The sequence below is a fragment of the Eptesicus fuscus genome, chromosome 3, assembly GCF_027574615.1.
Source record: "Eptesicus fuscus isolate TK198812 chromosome 3, DD_ASM_mEF_20220401, whole genome shotgun sequence".
Taxonomy (NCBI): Eukaryota; Metazoa; Chordata; class Mammalia; order Chiroptera; family Vespertilionidae; genus Eptesicus; species Eptesicus fuscus.
The window spans coordinates 7,510,358-7,529,565 of NC_072475.1; the positions used below are offsets into that span (position 1 = coordinate 7,510,358).

The 19,208-nt window shown below is 46.9% G+C and overlaps 1 protein-coding gene across 5 annotated transcripts in view; it reads left to right on the top strand.

The window, feature by feature from the left end:
• Positions 1 to 19,208, top strand: part of PKNOX1 (PBX/knotted 1 homeobox 1) — a 59,363-nt gene that overhangs the window by 32,550 nt on the left and 7,605 nt on the right. For all 5 annotated transcript variants that reach the window (XM_028151847.2, XM_054713570.1, XM_054713571.1 and 2 more), the window contains exons 7-9: positions 2,954 to 3,053; positions 4,149 to 4,246; positions 12,696 to 12,824. In XM_028151847.2, coding sequence (XP_028007648.1) covers positions 2,954 to 3,053; positions 4,149 to 4,246; positions 12,696 to 12,824 — 327 coding nt within the window. The remainder of the gene's footprint in view (positions 1 to 2,953; positions 3,054 to 4,148; positions 4,247 to 12,695; positions 12,825 to 19,208) is intronic.

Below are 19,208 nucleotides of genomic sequence, written 5' to 3' on the forward strand. Positions count from 1 at the left end.
GCCTGTAGTTATCTTTTTTGGTGTAGTCTTCATCTGTGTTTGGTATTAGGATAATACAAGCTTCAGAAAATGAATTGGAGAGTATTTTCTGCTCTTCTGTTTTTTTAGGGAGGGGTTAGAATTGATATTAATTTTTCTCTAAATGTTTGATAGAATTCTTCAGTGATCCTACCTGGACCTGGAGATTTCTTTTTTTGGAGGTTTTTAAATTACAAATTTAGTTTCCTCCTCGTGCACCTAGGCCCGGGTGAGCCCAAGTGGCCCTGGGTCTGGGAGAGGCCAAGCGTCCCTGGGTCCGGGTGAGACCATGTGTCCCAGGATCCGGGTGAGGCCTCATGCACCTAGGCCCGGGTGAGCCCAAGTGGCCCTGGGTCTGGGAGAGGCCAAGCGTCCCTGGGTCCGGGTGAGACCATGTGTCCCTGGATCCGGGTGAGGCCTCGTGCACCTAGGCCCGGGTGAGCCCAAGTGGCCCTGGGTCTGGGAGAGGCCAAGCGTCCCTGGATCCGGGTGAGACCATGTGTCCCTGGATCCGGGAGAGGCCTCGTGCACCTAGGCCCGGGTGAGCCCAAGTGGCCCTGGGTCTGGGAGAGGCCAAGCGTCCCTGGGTCCGGGTGAGACCATGTGTCCCAGGATCCGGGTGAGGCCTCGTGCACCTAGGCCCGGGTGAGCCCAAGTGGCCCTGGGTCTGGGAGAGGCCAAGCGTCCCTGGGTCCGGGTGAGACCATGTGTCCCTGGATCCGGGTGAGGCCTCGTGCACCTAGGCCCGGGTGAGCCCAAGTGGCCCTGGGTCTGGGAGAGGCCAAGCATCCCTGGGTCCGGGTGAGACCATGCGTCCCTGGATCCGGATGAGGCCTCGTGCACCTAGGCCCGGGTGAGCCCAAGTGGCCCTGGGTCTGGGAGAGGCCAAGCGTCCCTGGGTCCGGGAGAGACCATGTGTCCCTGGAACCAGGTGAGGCCTTGTGCAACTAAGCCCGGGTGAGGCCACGTGCCCCTGGGTCTGGGAGAGGCCAAGCGTCCCTGGGTACGGGTGAAGCCAGATCCTGGGTCCGGGTGAGGCCGTGCGCCCCTGGATCCATCCGGGTGAGGCTGGGTCCCAGGCCCGGGTGAGACCACGCGCCCCTTGGGTATGGGTGAGGCCACGTGCCCCTTAGTCCGGGTGACGCCGTGCCCCTGGGTTCGGCCGAGACCAAACCAGAGGGAGTCGGACCTCCATTACCACCATTTGTCCACCATCCAGAGCTGAGGGGTCAGTGCTGACATGTACACATAAGGAACTACTGGACATTGAAATTGGGTCTCAAAAGAACTGTTGGTCCAGGGGGAAGCTCGCTACAGATTGATTCATTTGCCTGTCAGCATAACTATTATTGCTCGTCTCACATTCAGTTCTTATTAGTATATATCTAGTGACATATGATCTCGCTCATCTAGGGGAAATGATGAACAACATAGACTGAGGAACAAGAACAGAACCAGAAGCAAGGAGGCATCGATCGGACTATCGGGCCTCAGAGGGAGGATAGGGGAGGGTAGGGGGAGGGTGGGGGGGAGGGGGAGAGTTCAACCAAAGGACCTGTATGCATGCATATAAGCCTATCCAACGGTTAAGTTCAACAGGGGATTGGGGCATGCGTGGGGAGAGGGGTGGGATGGGAATGGGGGGATGAGGACAAATATGTGACACCTTAATCAATAAAGAAATAAAAAAAACAAAAAAAACAAATTTAGTTTCCTTAATAGCTGTAGGGCTATTCAAATTATCTACTTCATATTGGATTTTGTCTACTATATCAAGTTTATATGTTGAGTTCATGGTATTCCTTTTTCTCCTTTTGATGTCTGAAAGGTCTTCAGTGATCTCCCCTGTTTCATTTCTGATATTGGTAATTTGCCTTTTTTTCTGTTTGGTTTACTAGAGGTTTGTCAATGTATTGATCTTTTCAAAGAACTAGTTGTTTTTCTGTCTTCAATTTCATTGTTATCTGCTTTGATCTTTATTATTTCCTTCCTTTTGCTTGCTTTGGTTTTATTCCTCTTTTTCTAGGTTATTGATATATGAGGTTGGGCTATTGATTTGATAGCTTAGCTTTATTCTGACCAAGTTAATGTAGCCTACTTTGTGTCCACCTACCAAAGCTTACACATTCACATTGTGCCCACAGAGCAGTCGCCTCTGGATGATATTATGCTACTTAACTGCTCAAATGTCTGGGTGCCTGCATGTAACATACCTCATGCTAGATGCCAGGTATAGGGATCCTCTTCCTTGTGAACCACAAACCCAGCCATCAGTCCGTGGGTAAATTCACCCATTTGGATCTAATGTCAGATCATTAGAATCTCTGACGAGGTGTTTACAAATGTTTACATAGAGCGTGCTGTGGGCCAGGCCTAGGCCCAGTAATCCAAACACAATGGGCACACAGGGAGGTGGGGCTCAGATGTGCACTGTGGTGAGGTCGGGGTGATAGGAAGCCATGTGGGCCTGGGGGTGACTCCCCATCACCACTCAGAGCCTCCCAGGCCTGTGGGATAATCTTCTGAAAGCACTCATACATTCAAGGAGGCATTGGTTCTTGGAAAATCAAGAGTCTGTGCCAAATTAAATGGGAAAGTTGTGTGAGAAGAGTAGGTAATTTTGGTCTCCCTAGTCATATATCCAAGGCTGTTATGGTGTGGTTACTATGCAGTGAGATGAAAGATAATCTTTGGAAGCCAAATTGAAACTAATATCTTAGTATCGATCATCACATTTAATATTCAGTCAGACTTCCCTCTCCTGGTTTCCAGATACGTGGAGCCTGCTTCATGGAAGGCTTATCATCTATCTGATTGTGCTCTTTGCCTCAAGCATCTCCTTTATTAATAATGCCATTATACCACTTGTTAGGAAGTTTTAAATATGGATGTTCTGTTTTCTAATAATCCCTTCCTGTGTATTTCCGACTTACAGCAGATTCAAAGTGCCATCACAGGCACTCTCAGCCCCCAAGGAATTGTGGTGCCTGCATCCGCGCTGCAACAGGGGAATGTAACTATGGCAACAGTGGCAGGTATGTTGATGGAAAAAAAGACACTTTTTCCTTGAGCTTTTGCAGAAAAAGTCCTTCATAGCAGAATGGAGACTTGCATAAACATAATTTTAAATTAATGCCAGTTCCCTAATAGGAGTCCCATAATCTAGGCTTCTTTGAATGCTTGTTTCTTGTTAATTCTCAATGACAAATACTTTATGCAAATTGTTTCCCTACCAGAAAATGTTGGGAAGAAAGGTTTTGTATAGGAATTGAAACTTTATAGCAAAAACTAATTGTAATTTTCAAATAACTGTTTTTAAATGTGCCTTTAGCAGCACCTGAAAAATCTTAAGTTGTGTCATTAATTGATGACAAGCAAATAAAAATGCAGTCTTAGTCTTGATCTAACTTATATGATAAAAACCATCACAGGGGTCCCAGGTTCGATTCCGGTCAAGGGCACATGCCTGGGTTGTGGGCTCGATCCCCAGTGGGGGGCGTGCGCGAGGCAGCCCATCAATGATTCTCATCATTGATGTTTCTATCTCTCTCTCCCTCTTCCTTCCTCTCTGAAATCAATAAAAATATATATTTTTTAAAATCCATCATAGGAAGGGGACAGATTCTCAAGTTCCCTAGAACATTACAATTACAAGACCATCATGAAAAGATAAGGAGGGGAAGCAATTTACACTAAAAACCCCGTGTAATAGCACAAAGGGAAACCTCCACAGCAAAATAAAGCACATTTGACCTAAAAGAGAAACATAATAAAAAATATTTGTCATCTGAAACCTTTGGCCAAGTCCTTTGATATGTTCTAATTGTGGGGAAAGTGGAAAATGGGGGCAAGCAAAAGGCAAGGAAGTGCAGACCCCCTGACCCAGCCGTTCCCTGTGCACTGTCTGTGAGGACAGTAGGGATGCCCGTCAGCATAGTGTCACCTGGGCACTGCTTGTGCAGTGAGTTCACTTCAATAATTTACAGTGACAAGTCAGCAAAGTATTAATCATTTGAAAGATGTAAAAAGCTCATCAAACTACAGATTTCATTCCTTTCATAGTATAGTGAGAAGATTGGTTTTAAACCATTGAGACATAAATTTAATTTTTTTTCTTCTTCCTTTTTGAGGTGGCACAGTTTATCAGCCTGTTACAGTCGTCACTCCTCAAGGCCAAGTAGTGACACAGGCGTTGTCACCTGGGACAATCAGGATCCAGAACTCCCAGGTGTGTGAGCCATTCCTTTGGCAGGATTGGGAGGGGGAGAAAGAGTTGCAGGTGGAGGCAGGCTGGAGCCATTCTCTCTGGGTGAAGATAACTTATCTCATACTCGCTCTCATGCAGCAACCTCCAGTTAATCTGAATGTCAGTATTTTGTTTCTTTTTTACTCTTCAGATCTATCATTGTAAAAAAGTTGCAAAGTTCAGAAAAGTCTGAGGAAGCAGAAAAAAAAGTCACCTGTTATCCCTTCCCTTAAGCAACCACTGTTGTCCAATGTAATGCTGGATTGTGTAGTTGTCTCTGCACCAGGAGATTTGAAGCCATGTGGACGTGCTCCCCACTCCAGTCTCCAGGTCACAGCAGAACCACAGGCAGGTTTTTGAGACCATGTCCAGCTGCTCCATACCTCCAGCATGAGAGTATTGGCTGGGTTTTGGGCCTGTGTGTTCTGAAAAACTGTTCTTGGCCTTTCTGCTGTGCTTCTGCTAAGCCAGAGCAGGGCTTCAGGGTGTCCGGGGCACTTGCTTAATGCCCCCCCACCCCCACACACACACCCTGGTGAGAAATCTGAAAGAGGGCTCCCCTTTTTCCTTTGGACGCTGCCCACTTGGGGCGCTACTTCAAGAAGGCTGGTCTGCTGCTCCTCCCCATGGCCCACCAGCTCCCAGAGCACAGAGGCACTTCCAGGGCAGAAGTGACAGCTGGAAATGCAGTGACATGCCAATACCTTGGGATGGTCCTACCCGCTCTGTGTCTTTGGTAAGATGAGATTGAACTTGGTGGTCTTCCAGACACCTCTAAGTTCTGGACACACACACACACACACACACACACACACACACACACTCTCTCTCATACACGCACACACTTACATTTAGCTGGGTTTAAATAAGAAAGTGTTTCTGTTACCCGTTCTTATTTAAGAGCATAGATTCCCTCTGTATGTTAGTTGCTTGTCTTTGGCCTGTGCAGATATTTTCTATATTCTTAACCACTTTGAGGCCCCCCCTTGGGGATGTGGGTGTTTTTGAGGGGGCCTGGGGTGTGCGTGAGCCGGCATAGCTGGTCTGGGGTTCCTATCTTTGAATTCATGGAAGGTTTTGTTGGACAGTCACGCTGGGGCTGGTCAGGGCTGAGTGGTTGTGAGGCCTCAGAGACTAGATGACTTCCCAGTAAGCAGAGGGGAGTGTGGTTGAGAGAGGAGCTAGGCCCACCCACGCTGGCCCTGGGTCCTCGGCCACCCTGCTTTCCCTGTAGTTTCCCACTTACAATAGCTGTAAGCATAGAGCAGGGCCTGGTTTGAGTGTTGCCTAGTATTAAAGTGAACTGTTCTTGCTCTGGCCAGCGTGGCTCCATTGGTTGGACATTATCCCTTGCACTGAAAGGTTGCCAATTCGATTCCAGGTGGGGACACATGGCCAGGTTGTGGACTTGATCCCCGGTGGGGGTGGGGGGGTTTGCAGGAGGCAGCCTATCCATGTTTCGTTCTAATATCCATGTTTCTCTTCCTTCCTCTCTCTAAAAATCAGTAAAAATATTTTTTAAAAATAAAGTGAACTATTCTTAGAGGAAAACTTTTAAAAATCAAATACCTCACTTATATACTAGAGGTTCATTTGTCCTGCCGTTTGAGAAGGAAGTTTCCTAATTAACTGAATTTTCTTACGGACAACAATTTCTAGTTTAAATAGCAAACATAACAAGTTTGGATTATTTCAGTAGAACACCTTGTCATGTTTAATGTGACATCATTCCCCAGATCCCTTTGGCAGATCCCCAGTGAGGGTACCTCCCTGCTTCTGCCTGTGTGCTGCCCCTGCTCTGGTCCACAGTGGCCACGGTGCCCCACTGTGCCCTTGTCCTTACCTGTCCTGTCCTCCCTGTTGTTATTGCTTCCAGTGTGGCTGGCTGGAAAGCCAGAGAAAAGAGCTGCTCAGCTTCCTAACAGAAAAATAGATCTGATAGAGGCCTTGGTGGGGTGTTCTTTGAATAAAACCTGCATGTTATGTGTATGATTCTGTCACAGCTGTGTAGGCTGCTCTGGGCTACTTTTTCCTTCTTTTTTGGCCAAAGTTTGGGTTCTTGTGCTTCAGATAATTAGAGTGGGTAATTTACCAGCAGGTGCTTCTGTGTTGTTGTGTCAGAAACTCTCAGGGTTGGTTTTGTCTAGAGAATTGGTATTATCACGACTCCTGTTGTTACTCTGGTGGTGGCATTACCCAGGTGGACCTCAGCAGCACAGCAGTGTGGTGGAAGTCCTGGATGTGCCTGTGATCCCATCCCTCCCCCCCAGGACGGGTCCCTGCCCACTGTGGGGCAGGATTGTAGGCACATGGCAGAGGGCAGAGCGGGAATTTAGCCCAGCATCACCCAGCTCCCTGGAAAGAATCAGCACGGTGGGGAAGTGGGCAGGGTTCGGATTCTCACTTCCTACTGCATTCCTAGGAAAAAGTATTTTATTATACTTCTAATACAAACCCATTTAAAAACATTTTTTGAGAGGAGTGGAGAAACCAAGTTGGCAGCACAGGTAAACACCTAAACTGCTGCCTCGCACAACAATTTCAAAACTACAACTAAAAGACAAAACGGACATCATCCAGAACCACAGGAAAGCTGACTGAGTGGAAATTCTACAACTAGAAGGGAAGAGAAAAGCACACCGAGACTCACAGGAGCTGCAGAAGGCAGAGGTACGGAGGCACGCACGCAGAGAGGGCTGCCAACTGAGTATGTGGCTGGCTTTCTCAATCAGGAGGGAGACAAAAGCTTCCGACTGCTCTGAACTCCAGTTCCGGGCGAGACTCTGGGATCCCAGACTCATTCGGGGAGAAACTGACTGTCTGGCAGTGGGCGAAACTCAAGGGCAGCTTTCTCTCAGAGGTGCTTGCAGCGATTACCGCAGGAGACTGAGACACGGGGGCCTCTTAGGGCAGGGCTGACGGGAAGCCATCGCTGTTGGCTACGCCCCGAGACTCTGCCCATCCAAGCTGAGCGCAGAGGCTTTTGCAAGTCTTGTCTCAAAAGGGTGTCTCCAGCACAGAAGTTCTCCCAGCATAGATACAGCTGATCCTCACAGCCAATTGGCCTGGAGGTCAATTCCTCCCAGTGATACCAACAACAATCAAGGCTTAACTACAAGACTGTGCACACAGCCCACAAAAGGGGTGCACCAAGAGTGTTCACCTCAGGTAACTGGGGAGTCTGAGCCACTGAGCTCTATAGGACACCTAGCACACAAAGCCACTCTATCAACTCAGGGAAGCTGCCAAAATGCGGAGACAATGAAACAGGTCACAAATGAAAGAAATGGAGGAAAGCAAACTACTGGATAAAGAGTTCAAAACCACCGTTATAAGGTTTTTCAAGAATTTTCTAGAAAAGGCCGATAAATTTGGCGAGACCCTCAAGGATATGAAAAAAGACCAACTAGAAATTAAGCATACACTGACTGAAATAAAGAATAATATACAGGGATCCAACAGCAGACTAGAGGATCCCAAGAATCAAGTCAAAGATTTGAAAAACAAAAAAGCAAAAAACACCCAACCGAAAAAGAAAAAAGAATCCAAAAATATGAAGATAGTGTAAGGAGCCTCTGGGATAACTTCAAGCGAATTATGGGGGTGCCAGAAGAAGAGAGAGACCAAGATACTGAAAACCTATTTGAAGAAATAATGACAGAAAACTTCCCCTACCTGGTGAAAGAAATAGACTTACAAGCCCAGGAAGTGCAGAGAATCCCAAACAAAAGGAATCCAAAGAGGACCACACCAAGACACATAATTAAAATGCCAAGAGCAAAAGACCAAGAGAGAATATTAAAAGCAGCAAGAGAAAAACAGTTAGTTACCTACAAAGGAGCACCCATACCATTGTCAGCTGATTTCTCAACAGAAACTATGCAGGCCAGACGGGAGTGGCAAGAAATATTCAAAGTGATGAATAGCAAGAATCTATAACCAAGATTACTCTACCCAGCAAAGCTATATCATTCAGAATTGAAGGTCAGATAAAGAGCTTCACAGATAAGAAAAAGCTAAAGGAGTTCATCACCACCAAACCAGTATTATATGAAATGCTGAAGGGTATTCTTTAAGAAGAGGAGGAAGAAGAAAAAGGTAAAGATAAAAATTTTGAACAACAAATACATATCTATCAACAACTGAATCTAAAAATCAAGTGAATAAAAAATCTGATGAACAGAATAAACTGGTGAATATAATAGAATCAGGGGCATAGAAAGGAAGTGGACTGACAATTCTCAGGGGGAAGGGGGTGTGGGAAGAGACTGGACAAAAATCGTACACCTATGGATGAGGACAGTGGGCGGGGGAGGGGGGGCGGTAAGGGCAGAGGGTGGGGTGGGTACCGGGTGGAGGGGAACTATGGGGGGAATAAAGAGGAACAATTGTAATAATCTGAACAATAAAGATTTATTTAAAAAAAAACAACAAACATTTTTTGAGAAAAGGAGAAGTAACCAAGAGGTGAGATTTTGTTGATGTTTCTCTCTCTCCTCCTCCCCTCCCCTTTGCCTAGCAGTCTTATTTCTACTACCTTAGTCAAGTTGCCATGTCATAGGTCAGTGTCCAATGTGCTGAAAGTCTCAGGACAGATGGCAGGGGTACGTGTGCTACCCTCTGTGCCGCACCCCCCCCCCCCCCCCCCCCCGTGGCCTTAGACAACCACTGTCAGGTCTTTTAGTCATTTCTTCTGTTTCTTCCCTCCATGCTTATAAATAATGACTTTCTCTTTTAACTCGCCTCTTAAGACATCTAGTTTTGGCTTCATAGTGGTCAGGGAGCCTGTACTCTTTGGTTCCTCCCATGTCTTTTCACATGTCCTCCCCATTCATTTCGAGTGCACTGTAGTCGAGTCTGTTTTTAGTGTTAACATCATGTAAATACTGGTTTCTACTGAACTGAGTGTCTAACCATGGTGGCAGCACTTTTCCAGTTCAGATGCATGCTTCTTCCCAAGCGAATCACTGCTTGATTCTCTCCCCCGCCCCCTCTTTGCTCAGTGTCCCTGGTATCAATATTCTCTGTGATTCCCCATCCACCCAGCCTGGGTGACACTTCAGGACCAGTACTGCCCAGGAGCTCTCGGCCCTCCTGGTGTCCGGTCTCCAGGCTGCTCTGTCCAGGGCCAGCATACACACATCCGCGGACTTTCCTTTGACACCACCTTGAGGATTCCCTTCTCTCGGAGCCCACATCTTCTATTCTGGCTTTACTGCCCCTTTGATAACTTCCATAGAAAATGTGCCTGGGAAGTGCATTTTGCTGATACTTTGCAAACCTAAAGTCACTTGATTTTGGTCCTGTACTTGATAGGCAGTCTGTGTACATGTGCAGGTCCAGGTGAGAGTCACTTCCCCGGAGATGGGGAGGCATTTCATCATGTGTTCTAGTAACAGGGTTGCCTCTGAGAAGCTTGGTGGTAGCTCTGTTTTCCAATCTTGCATTTTCCCCTCTTTTAGATGCTTCTCTTTTCTCAAAGTTTTTGGTGCTGGGCACTGCAAAGGACTTGATATTTTTTGTTCTGGGACATTTCCTGGAACTCTCTGTGACAGCCATTCTCCCCACATTCTTTTTCTAGGGCCCTTAAACTGACCATTAGCCCTTCTGAACCATCTCTTGTTTCTGTTTTATTTTTTTCTTTCTTTATTGAATAAGGTATTACATATGTGTCCTTATCCATAACCCCAATGCTCCCCTACACCCCCGGCCCCCTCCTGCTCATGCCATCACCCCCCTGGTGTCTGTGTCCATTGGTTATGTTTATATGCATGCATACAAGTCCTTTGATGAACCATCTCTTGATGTCTGTGCATTTTTATGATTGTATTCCCATTGCCAACTTTTTGCCTACTTTCTGAGAGATTTTCTTTTATCTTCAAACCCCTCTATAAAGCTTAAAATATTCAGCATTGTTTTAATTTCTAATACTCCTCTTTACCTCCTTTACCCTGCATTCTATTTTTGGTTCATGGTGGCTGAAGTTTTCTTTGATTTCTGCATACTTTCTGTTTTCTCTGCATCTCAGAGTTTATTCACTTTGGTGTCTGCTTTCTGTGATGGAGGCTTGCCTTTCAAGTGTTTGGGGACTTGGCTGCCCTTTTAAATGTAAACGTGAAAGCTGTTTGGTGCTTGTCAAGTGCTGGGCTGTGGCAGGCTGGCTTTTGGGCTATCTGACTCCACACTCTCATTCATTTCTTCCTTAGTTTCTCTGGAGAAGGGCTCTCTGATCACTGCACAGGTTAGGGGCAGGAGAGAGTGGGGTCTCCCATTTTGTGTGCAGACTTCCCTCACCCCTCTTTCTAGCCCCGCCCCTCACTCCCACCCTCCAGCCATGCTCATGTGCCAAGTCTGCAGCTTCTGGTCTGTTTCTTTGGGAAAGAAACCTTGAGCCTCCTGCAGGGGTGGGGGCAGAGGATGATGGGGGGAAGTTGAGGGCCGTACTGCTTCTTAAACAGACTTTCAGCCAGTTTCCTAGGCTTTTAAATCCCATGTTTTGTCCAGACCCAGGCTTTGCTGGAGCCCAGTGGGGGTGAATGAGCCCTTACCTGCTCTTCTCTCTGGGCTTGGCTGGCATCCCCAGCCCCGCCTGGAGGCATCCTCAAAGTGGAGCCAAGGGCCATCCCTTGTCACTTAGCCTCTTTATGAGCCTGGCTTTGCTTTAACCTGGCACAGAAAAGCAACACTGAAGCACATGTCAGGTTTCATGAAGAACATCACATATTAAATGGGGAAAGATAGAGCAAACAAACTAAATTTTGGCCCTGGTACTTTGGAATTAGTTTTAAAAGTTCATTTTTCATTCTTTTTCCTGTACATGAACATTAGCATACAGGTGGTGCTTAATACCATTTGCTTTCACTCCTTTAACGAACAAATACATTCCAAAAAACAATTATGCCCTCAGTTACTAGTATATCTTGAATTTTAAGAAATTTTAGATACAATTAGTGGTATTCATATCTCCTTCAAGTCATAAATTTCATGTCTTTTTAGATATTGGTGTTCAGGCTTTTGAAGAATATATTCCAAACTAGAGACCTGGTGCATGAAATTCTTGCACTGGGGGGGTAGAGGGAATCCCTCAGCCCATATTGCGAGAGGGCGCAGGCCAGGCCAAGGGACCCACTGGTGCATGATCGGGGCCAGGGAGGGACACGAGAGCTTGGCCAGCCGGGGATCAGCCAGACCCCAGCAGCAAGCTAACCTACTGGTCGGAGCTTCTGCCCCCTGGTGGTCAGTGCACGTCATAGCAAGCGGTTGAGTGGCCTTAGCATACCATTAGCATATTACGCCTTGATTGGTTGAATGACCGACCAGACAACCAGACACTTAGCATATTAGGCTTTTATTATATAGGATGATGTATATCCAGAGGAAATACAAATAAAATGGTGAAAAAGTGAATTTCCAAATCCTTTAAACTATGTTTATGAGTACATTCCACTGAAATGGACCTGTAGAAGCTGATGCTCATTTGTCTGTAGAGTGAGAGTCACATGTAAGTTCTGAATTAAAGCACGAGAAGCAGCAGAGATGCCCCTGGTGTGTCCACGCTGAGGCCCTAGTACGCCATGCAGTTGACTCTTGAACAGCCTGGGTTTGCACTTATGCGCAGGTGTATAGGAGGACCTGCACAGTTCAAACCCGCATTGCTCAAGGGTCCCGGGCATCTGTTTTCTTCCCTGGTCCCTGCAGTGACCACTGTGACACCATCTCTGCAGGCACGCTGGGGGAGAGAGGCTGAGCCCGGGAAACATGCCTGGCCTGAGCAGGGCCTGGTAACATCAAGTCTTTTCTCAGGTTTGCAGGAGACCTTCATCTAAGAACTGTAGTGTGCACACTTTCCTATTGAAATGGAATGACAGAAAGTGCCGTATGCTTTCCTCAGGGATGGGGGAAGCTGTGTTCCCAGAGCCTGTGGAGGCCCCTGAGGAGGCCGTCACCACAGCCGTCACTTTGTGATCTTTGTTGCACTTTGTGTGTTGCTGTTTGCTTCCCCTCTGGTCAGCTGGCATGGCCTCCTTTAGTTAGGGGTCCTTTCAGCTTCCTGTCCATTCTCAGTGGTTGTTTTAAGTCTTGGGTGTTATCACATCCATTCCTGGAAGAAGCAAGATGAGAACAGGTGTTGCATGAGAGACACGGGGCTCACCTGTCCGCAGGTGAACGACTCGGGGGCCTTCTCAGCATCCATCCCCTCTGCCTCACCAGGCGAGGGCCCACTGCATAGCTGAGGCACTAGTGTAAATAGTTGTAAGGCAGAGGGAACCAAAGCCTGAAATCAGCCCGAACAGGGTCCCCGTGTATGTGCCTCTGTTGTAAGTCCCTTATCTCTAAGATCCTTGAGTATTTTCTTCATCAGAAGTGGTGAGATACTTGGAGGTGTCATAATTTTCTGTGCTCTCTAACGTTATCTTTCAATGTTTAAAAGCTTCAGTTACAGTTAAACCAAGATTTGAGCATCTTGCATCAAGACGATGGCTCATCCAAGAACAAGAGGGGCGTTCTGCCAAAGCATGCCACCAGTGTGATGCGATCCTGGCTCTTTCAGCACATAGGGGTAAGACCACGGGACCTCGCGGATAGCGACATCCTCCCCCAGGCTCCTTTCTGGCTTGTTTTCTAGAAAAAAGTTGCCTGTACATGCTCGTAGGCCTGGTTTTTAATATCTGTATTTTGTTAACTATCCATGTGGGTTGAGTGTGGGACAGAAGGGAGGGTTACCAAAAAATGGAGTACATCACTTCAAGAAACCTAAATAAATGAGGGGACCACTGGTGAAAAGAGAATCAATTCAGCTCATACTAGTCTTATGCATGTTAGAGAAGCTACTTATGAAGGGTGACTGGGGTGAGTGAGGTTAATTAGAGAAGTGGGCAGAGAAAAGATGCATTTGGGCAAAACCTTGGTATAGAGCAATGATTTCTATGTTGGATTTTTAAGGAAGATGCACTAAGAAACCCCAAGATAGAGCTGGATAGTTGAGCATATGGACAGAGTGGTCAGCAGATGGCTTGTTGAACTTGAGATATAGCTGGGCCAGCAGGCAGCACCCACCCATCCCATTCTGTCTGAGCCCCTGGTTTCTGTGAAGATGCCTTGTCTTAGGAAGCACACACTTGTCGGTGGGTTTAATGGGACAAGCTCACTCATTACTAGATTGAGCCCTCAGTCCTCACACCACTGACCTCGGGGAAGGCCTGAGACCCAGAGCAGCTTTCAGAAGTGACTCCCAGTGTAGTGGCCAGAGTCAGGACTGGCCAGGACAGCTGTCAGGAGCAGGTGGGAACAGAGGAAGTAGATGCTCCCTGCTGAGCCGTAGCCGTGTTCAGGCAGGGGAAGAGCCAGCAAGGGTGCTGGATGGACAGAGGAAAGGAGGCCTGCCCAGAAGCCTCATGCCTAAGCTTTCAGGCCAGGTACTTCATCGTGGTCAGTTCTTTCTGAGTGCAGTGGCCGCCTGCTCCTTGAGCAGCCCTGGCCCCAGGTTGTCCCTAAGAGCTGGGCTGGCCCCTGGATCTGCCTCTCCACTTCACTGCAGTTGTCACCTGCTCATGTCTTCAGCTGATGGCCACTACCTCACTTTCCCACCTTCTTTGTCACTGTCCTGGTGCTATTGCTGTCAGTGGAGGTGTCTTACAGGCCCGCATCTCCTCATGCCCTTCCTCTTCCTTCACCCTGTCGCAGGCCTGAGGGTCCCTTGGCACCTGTCTCCATTTTCACCCCGATTGTGAGCCCCAAGACCAACACCCAGCTCTCAGTCATCTCATTTCCCCCTGGGTTTGGCCCTTGTCACTGTTTCGTGCCCCCCTTTTTCTGGCATTGGGCTCCATCCCTGAGGGCCAGGGGCCTGATAGCTGTGATGTCATTGAACAGTCCTGGGAGGAGAGGGAGATCCCTCCCTTTCCTGAGGGGAAAGGTTGAAGGATCTGAGGCTGCCCCTCCCTGAGCACTAGGCCCCAGCTTTCTCCCTTCTCTGGTGTCTGTTCTCTGGTAGGCTATTGCCACCAGCAGGACATAGCAACAGGTGTCAGGGGAAGGAACAGTGTGACCATGTCTAGAAATATGTCCTAAAAAAATTCACAAGAAAATTAAATATTTTTACAGATACAATGGTATAATGATATTCATTATCCTAAAGGGAAATGAGAATTAGAACCTATCAATTTGATGGAGTATTATGCAGCTAGTTAGCATGATAAACGAGGGTGTATACACTAGGAAGCTTCAGGTAGGTGGTAGTAAGTGAAAAAGAATAGACCAGGAGTCCTCAAACTTTTTAAACAGGGGGGGGGGGGGGGGGGGGCAGTTCACTGTCCCTCAGACCGTTGGAGGGGAGTCGGAGAGTGCGGCGCACATTCCACACATGCGCACTGCGGGCTCGGGACGAGTCGGCTGCTAAGCAGGACAGGCAGCATAGGCAAAAACACCCGGCGGGCGGGATAAATGTCCTCGGCGGGCCACATGTGGCCCGCGGGCCGTAGTTTGAGGACCCCTGGAATAGACATTTTAAAATATATTGTGATTATTATAACCAATAAATATAACTGTGATTGGTTTTCCTATTAACCCTTTGCACTCGCTTGCTTTTTTCTCGATTCCTTTATTCTAATGCTAACCATGTGGAGTCACACTCGACATCTGAGTGCAAAAGGTTAAGCTTCCTTTAATAATTTCTAAAACAATAACCCTGCTCAGATATTCAGTTAAAATGCCACATTTTTCCTCCTATGAAGTATTTTCTATCTCTGCTTGCCTTCGTTTTTTAGAAATATTGTCCTATCCTAACAGTTTTCCTAACACTCCAGGACAGCATTTACTACTGGTGTTTGTTTTCTGGTTTGTACACTTTTTAAAATATTTTTTAAAATTCATTTCAGAGAGGAAGGGAGAGGGAGTGATAGAAGCATCAGTGATGAGAATCATTGATCTGTTGCCTCCTGCACACCCCCACTGAGGATCGAGCCCACAATCCAAGCATGTGCCCTGACCGGAATCAAACTATAACCTCCTGGTTCACGGGTCAACGCTCAACCACTGAGCCACACCAGCTGGGCTAGTTTATGCACTTTTGTTTCCTGGTTTGTGTACTTTTGTTTCCTGTCCCCTCTTTATTTTATGAGCTTTTTAAAGGGCAAGAGCAGTATTTACGTTTTCATAACATCTGACTCGGGGCCATACGCTCATCCATAGAATCAAATTGAGTTGCTGCCAGTTGAATGGAGGGAACAGGTAGACTGCTGCTGAGATCACCCTGATGCTGCTCCATTATCACTGTCATGCACAGTGACTTTTCCAACAGACTGAGTGTTCACTTAAAATAAAAACGGGAAAAAAAACACAAAACTGAATAACCCACCTCCTGACTGTTGGTGCCATTTACTCTCTGGGGTCCCACTTGGTCTGAAGTAAGAGACTTAAGTGCATGTAAGTTTTAGAGTAAATATCTTTTTTTTGGGGGGGGGGACTTCTTTTTTTTTAAATAAATCTTTATTGTTCAGATTATTACAGTTATTCCTCTTTTTTCCCCCCATAGCTCCCCTCCACCCGGTACCCACCCCATCCCACAGTCCTCGTCCAGAGGTGTACGATTTTTGTCCAGTCTCTTCCCACACCCCCCACACCCACTTCCCCCCCAAGAATTGTCAGTCCACTTCCTTTCTATGCCCCTGATTCTATTATATTCACCAGTTTATTCTGTTCATCAGATTTTTTATTCACTCGATTTTTAGATTCACTTGTTGATACTTATGTATTTGTTGTCATTTTGTTGTTCATAATTTTTATCTTTACCTTTTTCTTCTTCTTCCTCTTCTTAAAGAATACCTTTCAGCATTTCATATAATACTTGTTTTTCGGTGATTAACTCCTTTAGCTTTTTCTTATCTGTGAAGCTCTTTATCTGACCTTCAATTCTAAATGATAGCTTTGCTGGGTAGAGTAATCTTGGTTGTAGGTTCTTGCTATTCCTTGAATATTTCTTGCCACTCCCTTCTGGCCTGCATAATTTCTGTTGAGAAATCAGCTGACAATCGTATGGGTACTCCATGTAGGTAACTAACTGTTTTTCTCTTGCTGCTTTTAATATTCTCTCTTTGTGTTTTGCCCTTGGCATTTTAATTATGATGTGTCTTGGTGTGGTCCTCTTTGGATTCCTTTTATTTGGGGTTCTCTGCACTTCCTGGACTTGTAAGTCTATTTCTTTCACCAGGTAGGGGAAGTTTTCTGTCATTATTTCTTTTTTCTTTTTTTTAATATATTTTATTGATTTTTTACAGAGAGGAAGGGAGAGGGATAGAGAGTTAGAAACATCGATGAGAGAGAAACATCCATCAGCTGCCTCCTGCACGCCCCCTACTGGGGATGTGCCCGCAAAACTTATGGGGCAAGATTTGCTTCAGTGGGGCTTTGGCGCTCACTGAGTCTGCCCCCTGAGTGTGTATCTTATGGATGCCCTCGACCGGAATTGAACCTGGGACCCTCCGTTCCGCAGGCCGATGCTCTATCTGCTGAGCCACACCGGTTAGGGCTGTCATTATTTCTTCAAATAGGTTTTCAATATCTTGCTCTCTCTCTTCTTCTGGCACCCCCATAATTCGTATGTTGGTATGCTTGAATTTGTCCCAGAGGCTCCTTACACTATCTTCATATTTTTGGATTCTTTTTTCTTTTCCGGTTAGATGATTTTTGCTTCTTTGTTTTTCAAATCTTTGACTTGATTCTTGTGATCCTCTAGTCTGCTGTTGGATCCCTGTATATTATTCTTTATTTCAGTCAGTGTATGCTTAATTTCTAGTTGGTCCTTTTTCATATCCTCAAGGGTCTCACTAAATTTATCGGAGGTTTCTAGAAGATTCTTGAGTAACCTTATAACCGTGGTTTTAAACTCTATATCCAGTTGTTGGCTTTCCTCCATTTCTTTCATTTGTGATCTGTTTCTTTGTCTCTGCATTTTGGCTGCTTCCCTGTGTTAATAGAGTGGCTTTGTGTGCTAGGTGTCCTATAGGGCCCAGTGGCTCAGCCTCCCTAATTACCTGAGGTGGACACTCTTGGTGCACCCCTTTGTGGGCTGTGTGCACAGTCTTGTAGTTAAGCCTTGATTGTTGTTGGTATCACTGGGAGGAATTGACCTCCAGGCCAATTGGCTGTGAGGATCAGTTGTGTCTGCAGTGGGAGAACTTCTGTGCTGGAGACACCCTTATGGGGCAAGATTTGCTTCAGTGGGGCTTTGGCGCTCACTGAGTCTGCCCCCTGAGTGTGTATCTTATGGATGTGCAGAGTTGTAATCTGGATGGTCTCACTCTGACCATTGGGTACACTGGCTCTTGGATCTCCAAGGAGGTGCAAAGTCAGCCACTGCCTGAGGCCACCCAGCAAGAGCTACAGAGAGATCTGCAGATTCCTCCTCTTTGTTCAGGGTTTGGAGGTGCCCAGATGAGTCCCAGCTATGAAGCAATGTAAGCTGCTGTCCAACCTTGGGCCTTCTTTTGGAGGCTCTGGGACTCTCTGACCCAGCTGCAGTTTGTTAGGTTTTAGATTGCAAAAGGCCAGGCCATTCATATGCAAATGCCTCTGGGCACAGCTTGTGTGGGGTTGTAAATTGGGTGGGGCGGGGTCTCAGGGAATCACCAGGGCAGAGCAAACAGCAATGGCTGACCATCAGCCCTGCCCAGAAGAGATCCCCGGGTCTCTGTGTCCCATGGCACCATGCAGGAAGAATGATGATTTCTCTTTACCTCTGAGAGAAAGCCGCCTTCATGTTCCGGCCTGATGCTAGACCAGTTTCTCCCTGTATGAGTCTGGGTCCCCAAGTCTCACCGGGAACTGGAGTTCAGAGCAGTCGGGAGCTTGTATCTCCCTCCTGGTTGAAAAAGACAATAGCGTATCAAGTTGCCAGCCCCTTTCCGTGCACGCGTGCCTCCATACCTCCATACTTCACTTCCGCACCTCCTCCCAGTCTCAGTGTGCTCTTCTCTTTCCTTCTATTTGTATAACTTCCACTCAGCCATCCTTCCCGTGGTTCTGGATGATATCCGTTTTGTCTTTTAGTTGTAGTTTTGATGTTGTTGTGCGCAGCAGCAAGTTCAGGTGTTTACCTATGCCGCCATCTTGGTTCCTCTCCAATTTGGACTTTAGAGTAAATATCTTAATTGGTTTCTACACGTGGACAGTAATCAGTCCTGGAGAAATGGTTTATCACCATAGATAGAAATTGTTTTCTTTTGGTATTTCTCTGAATTTTGAAATTCACTTCTGTTTTGATTCGTGAAATGTTTTAATCATATATAATAGAAAGAGAAATATAACAAATGCCCCCACTCCGTTTGGTTTCTTTATCGACAGCACACACGAACCTATCAGAGATCGTTCTTAAAAAGCTTTAGAGGGTGTCAGTGCATCCATTGTTGGTTTCTCCTAAGGTCCCCACGTAGAGACCTGCCACCTGAAGTGACGGCAGAGAGCAGCCTACCTGGCTCCTTTTCTGCCACCTCACATAGCCAGCTGTAGGCGGTGGGGGTGGGGGGTGGGAGTGGGAGGAGTTTTTAAATTCTCCATGCCTCGCTTCCCCATCTGTAGAGTGAAAGTGACAACAGTGTCTGTCTAAGAGGTGATGGTGAGGCACCAGTGAGTTACTGTAGAATGTGCGGAGGTGAGAGAAACCTGTGCCTGCTGTGTCAGAGGTTTGTGGGTCCAGACCCCACCATTTATCCACTTTAAATGGGTGCAGTTTATGGCCCATAAATTATACCTCAGTCAAGTTGATACAAAAGCTATAGGAATATCTGGTGCTTAGAACAGTGCCCAAAGTGGTGGCGCTTGGCAGTGTTACCATTGTCATCTCAGCCTCAGGCTGACGGGTCTGACCAGCGTGGGCTTCAACCAGCTGCCATTCCGGGGCATTCCGGGGCGGCCAGGAGAAACACTTCATTCTGCTTGGATGTTTCTA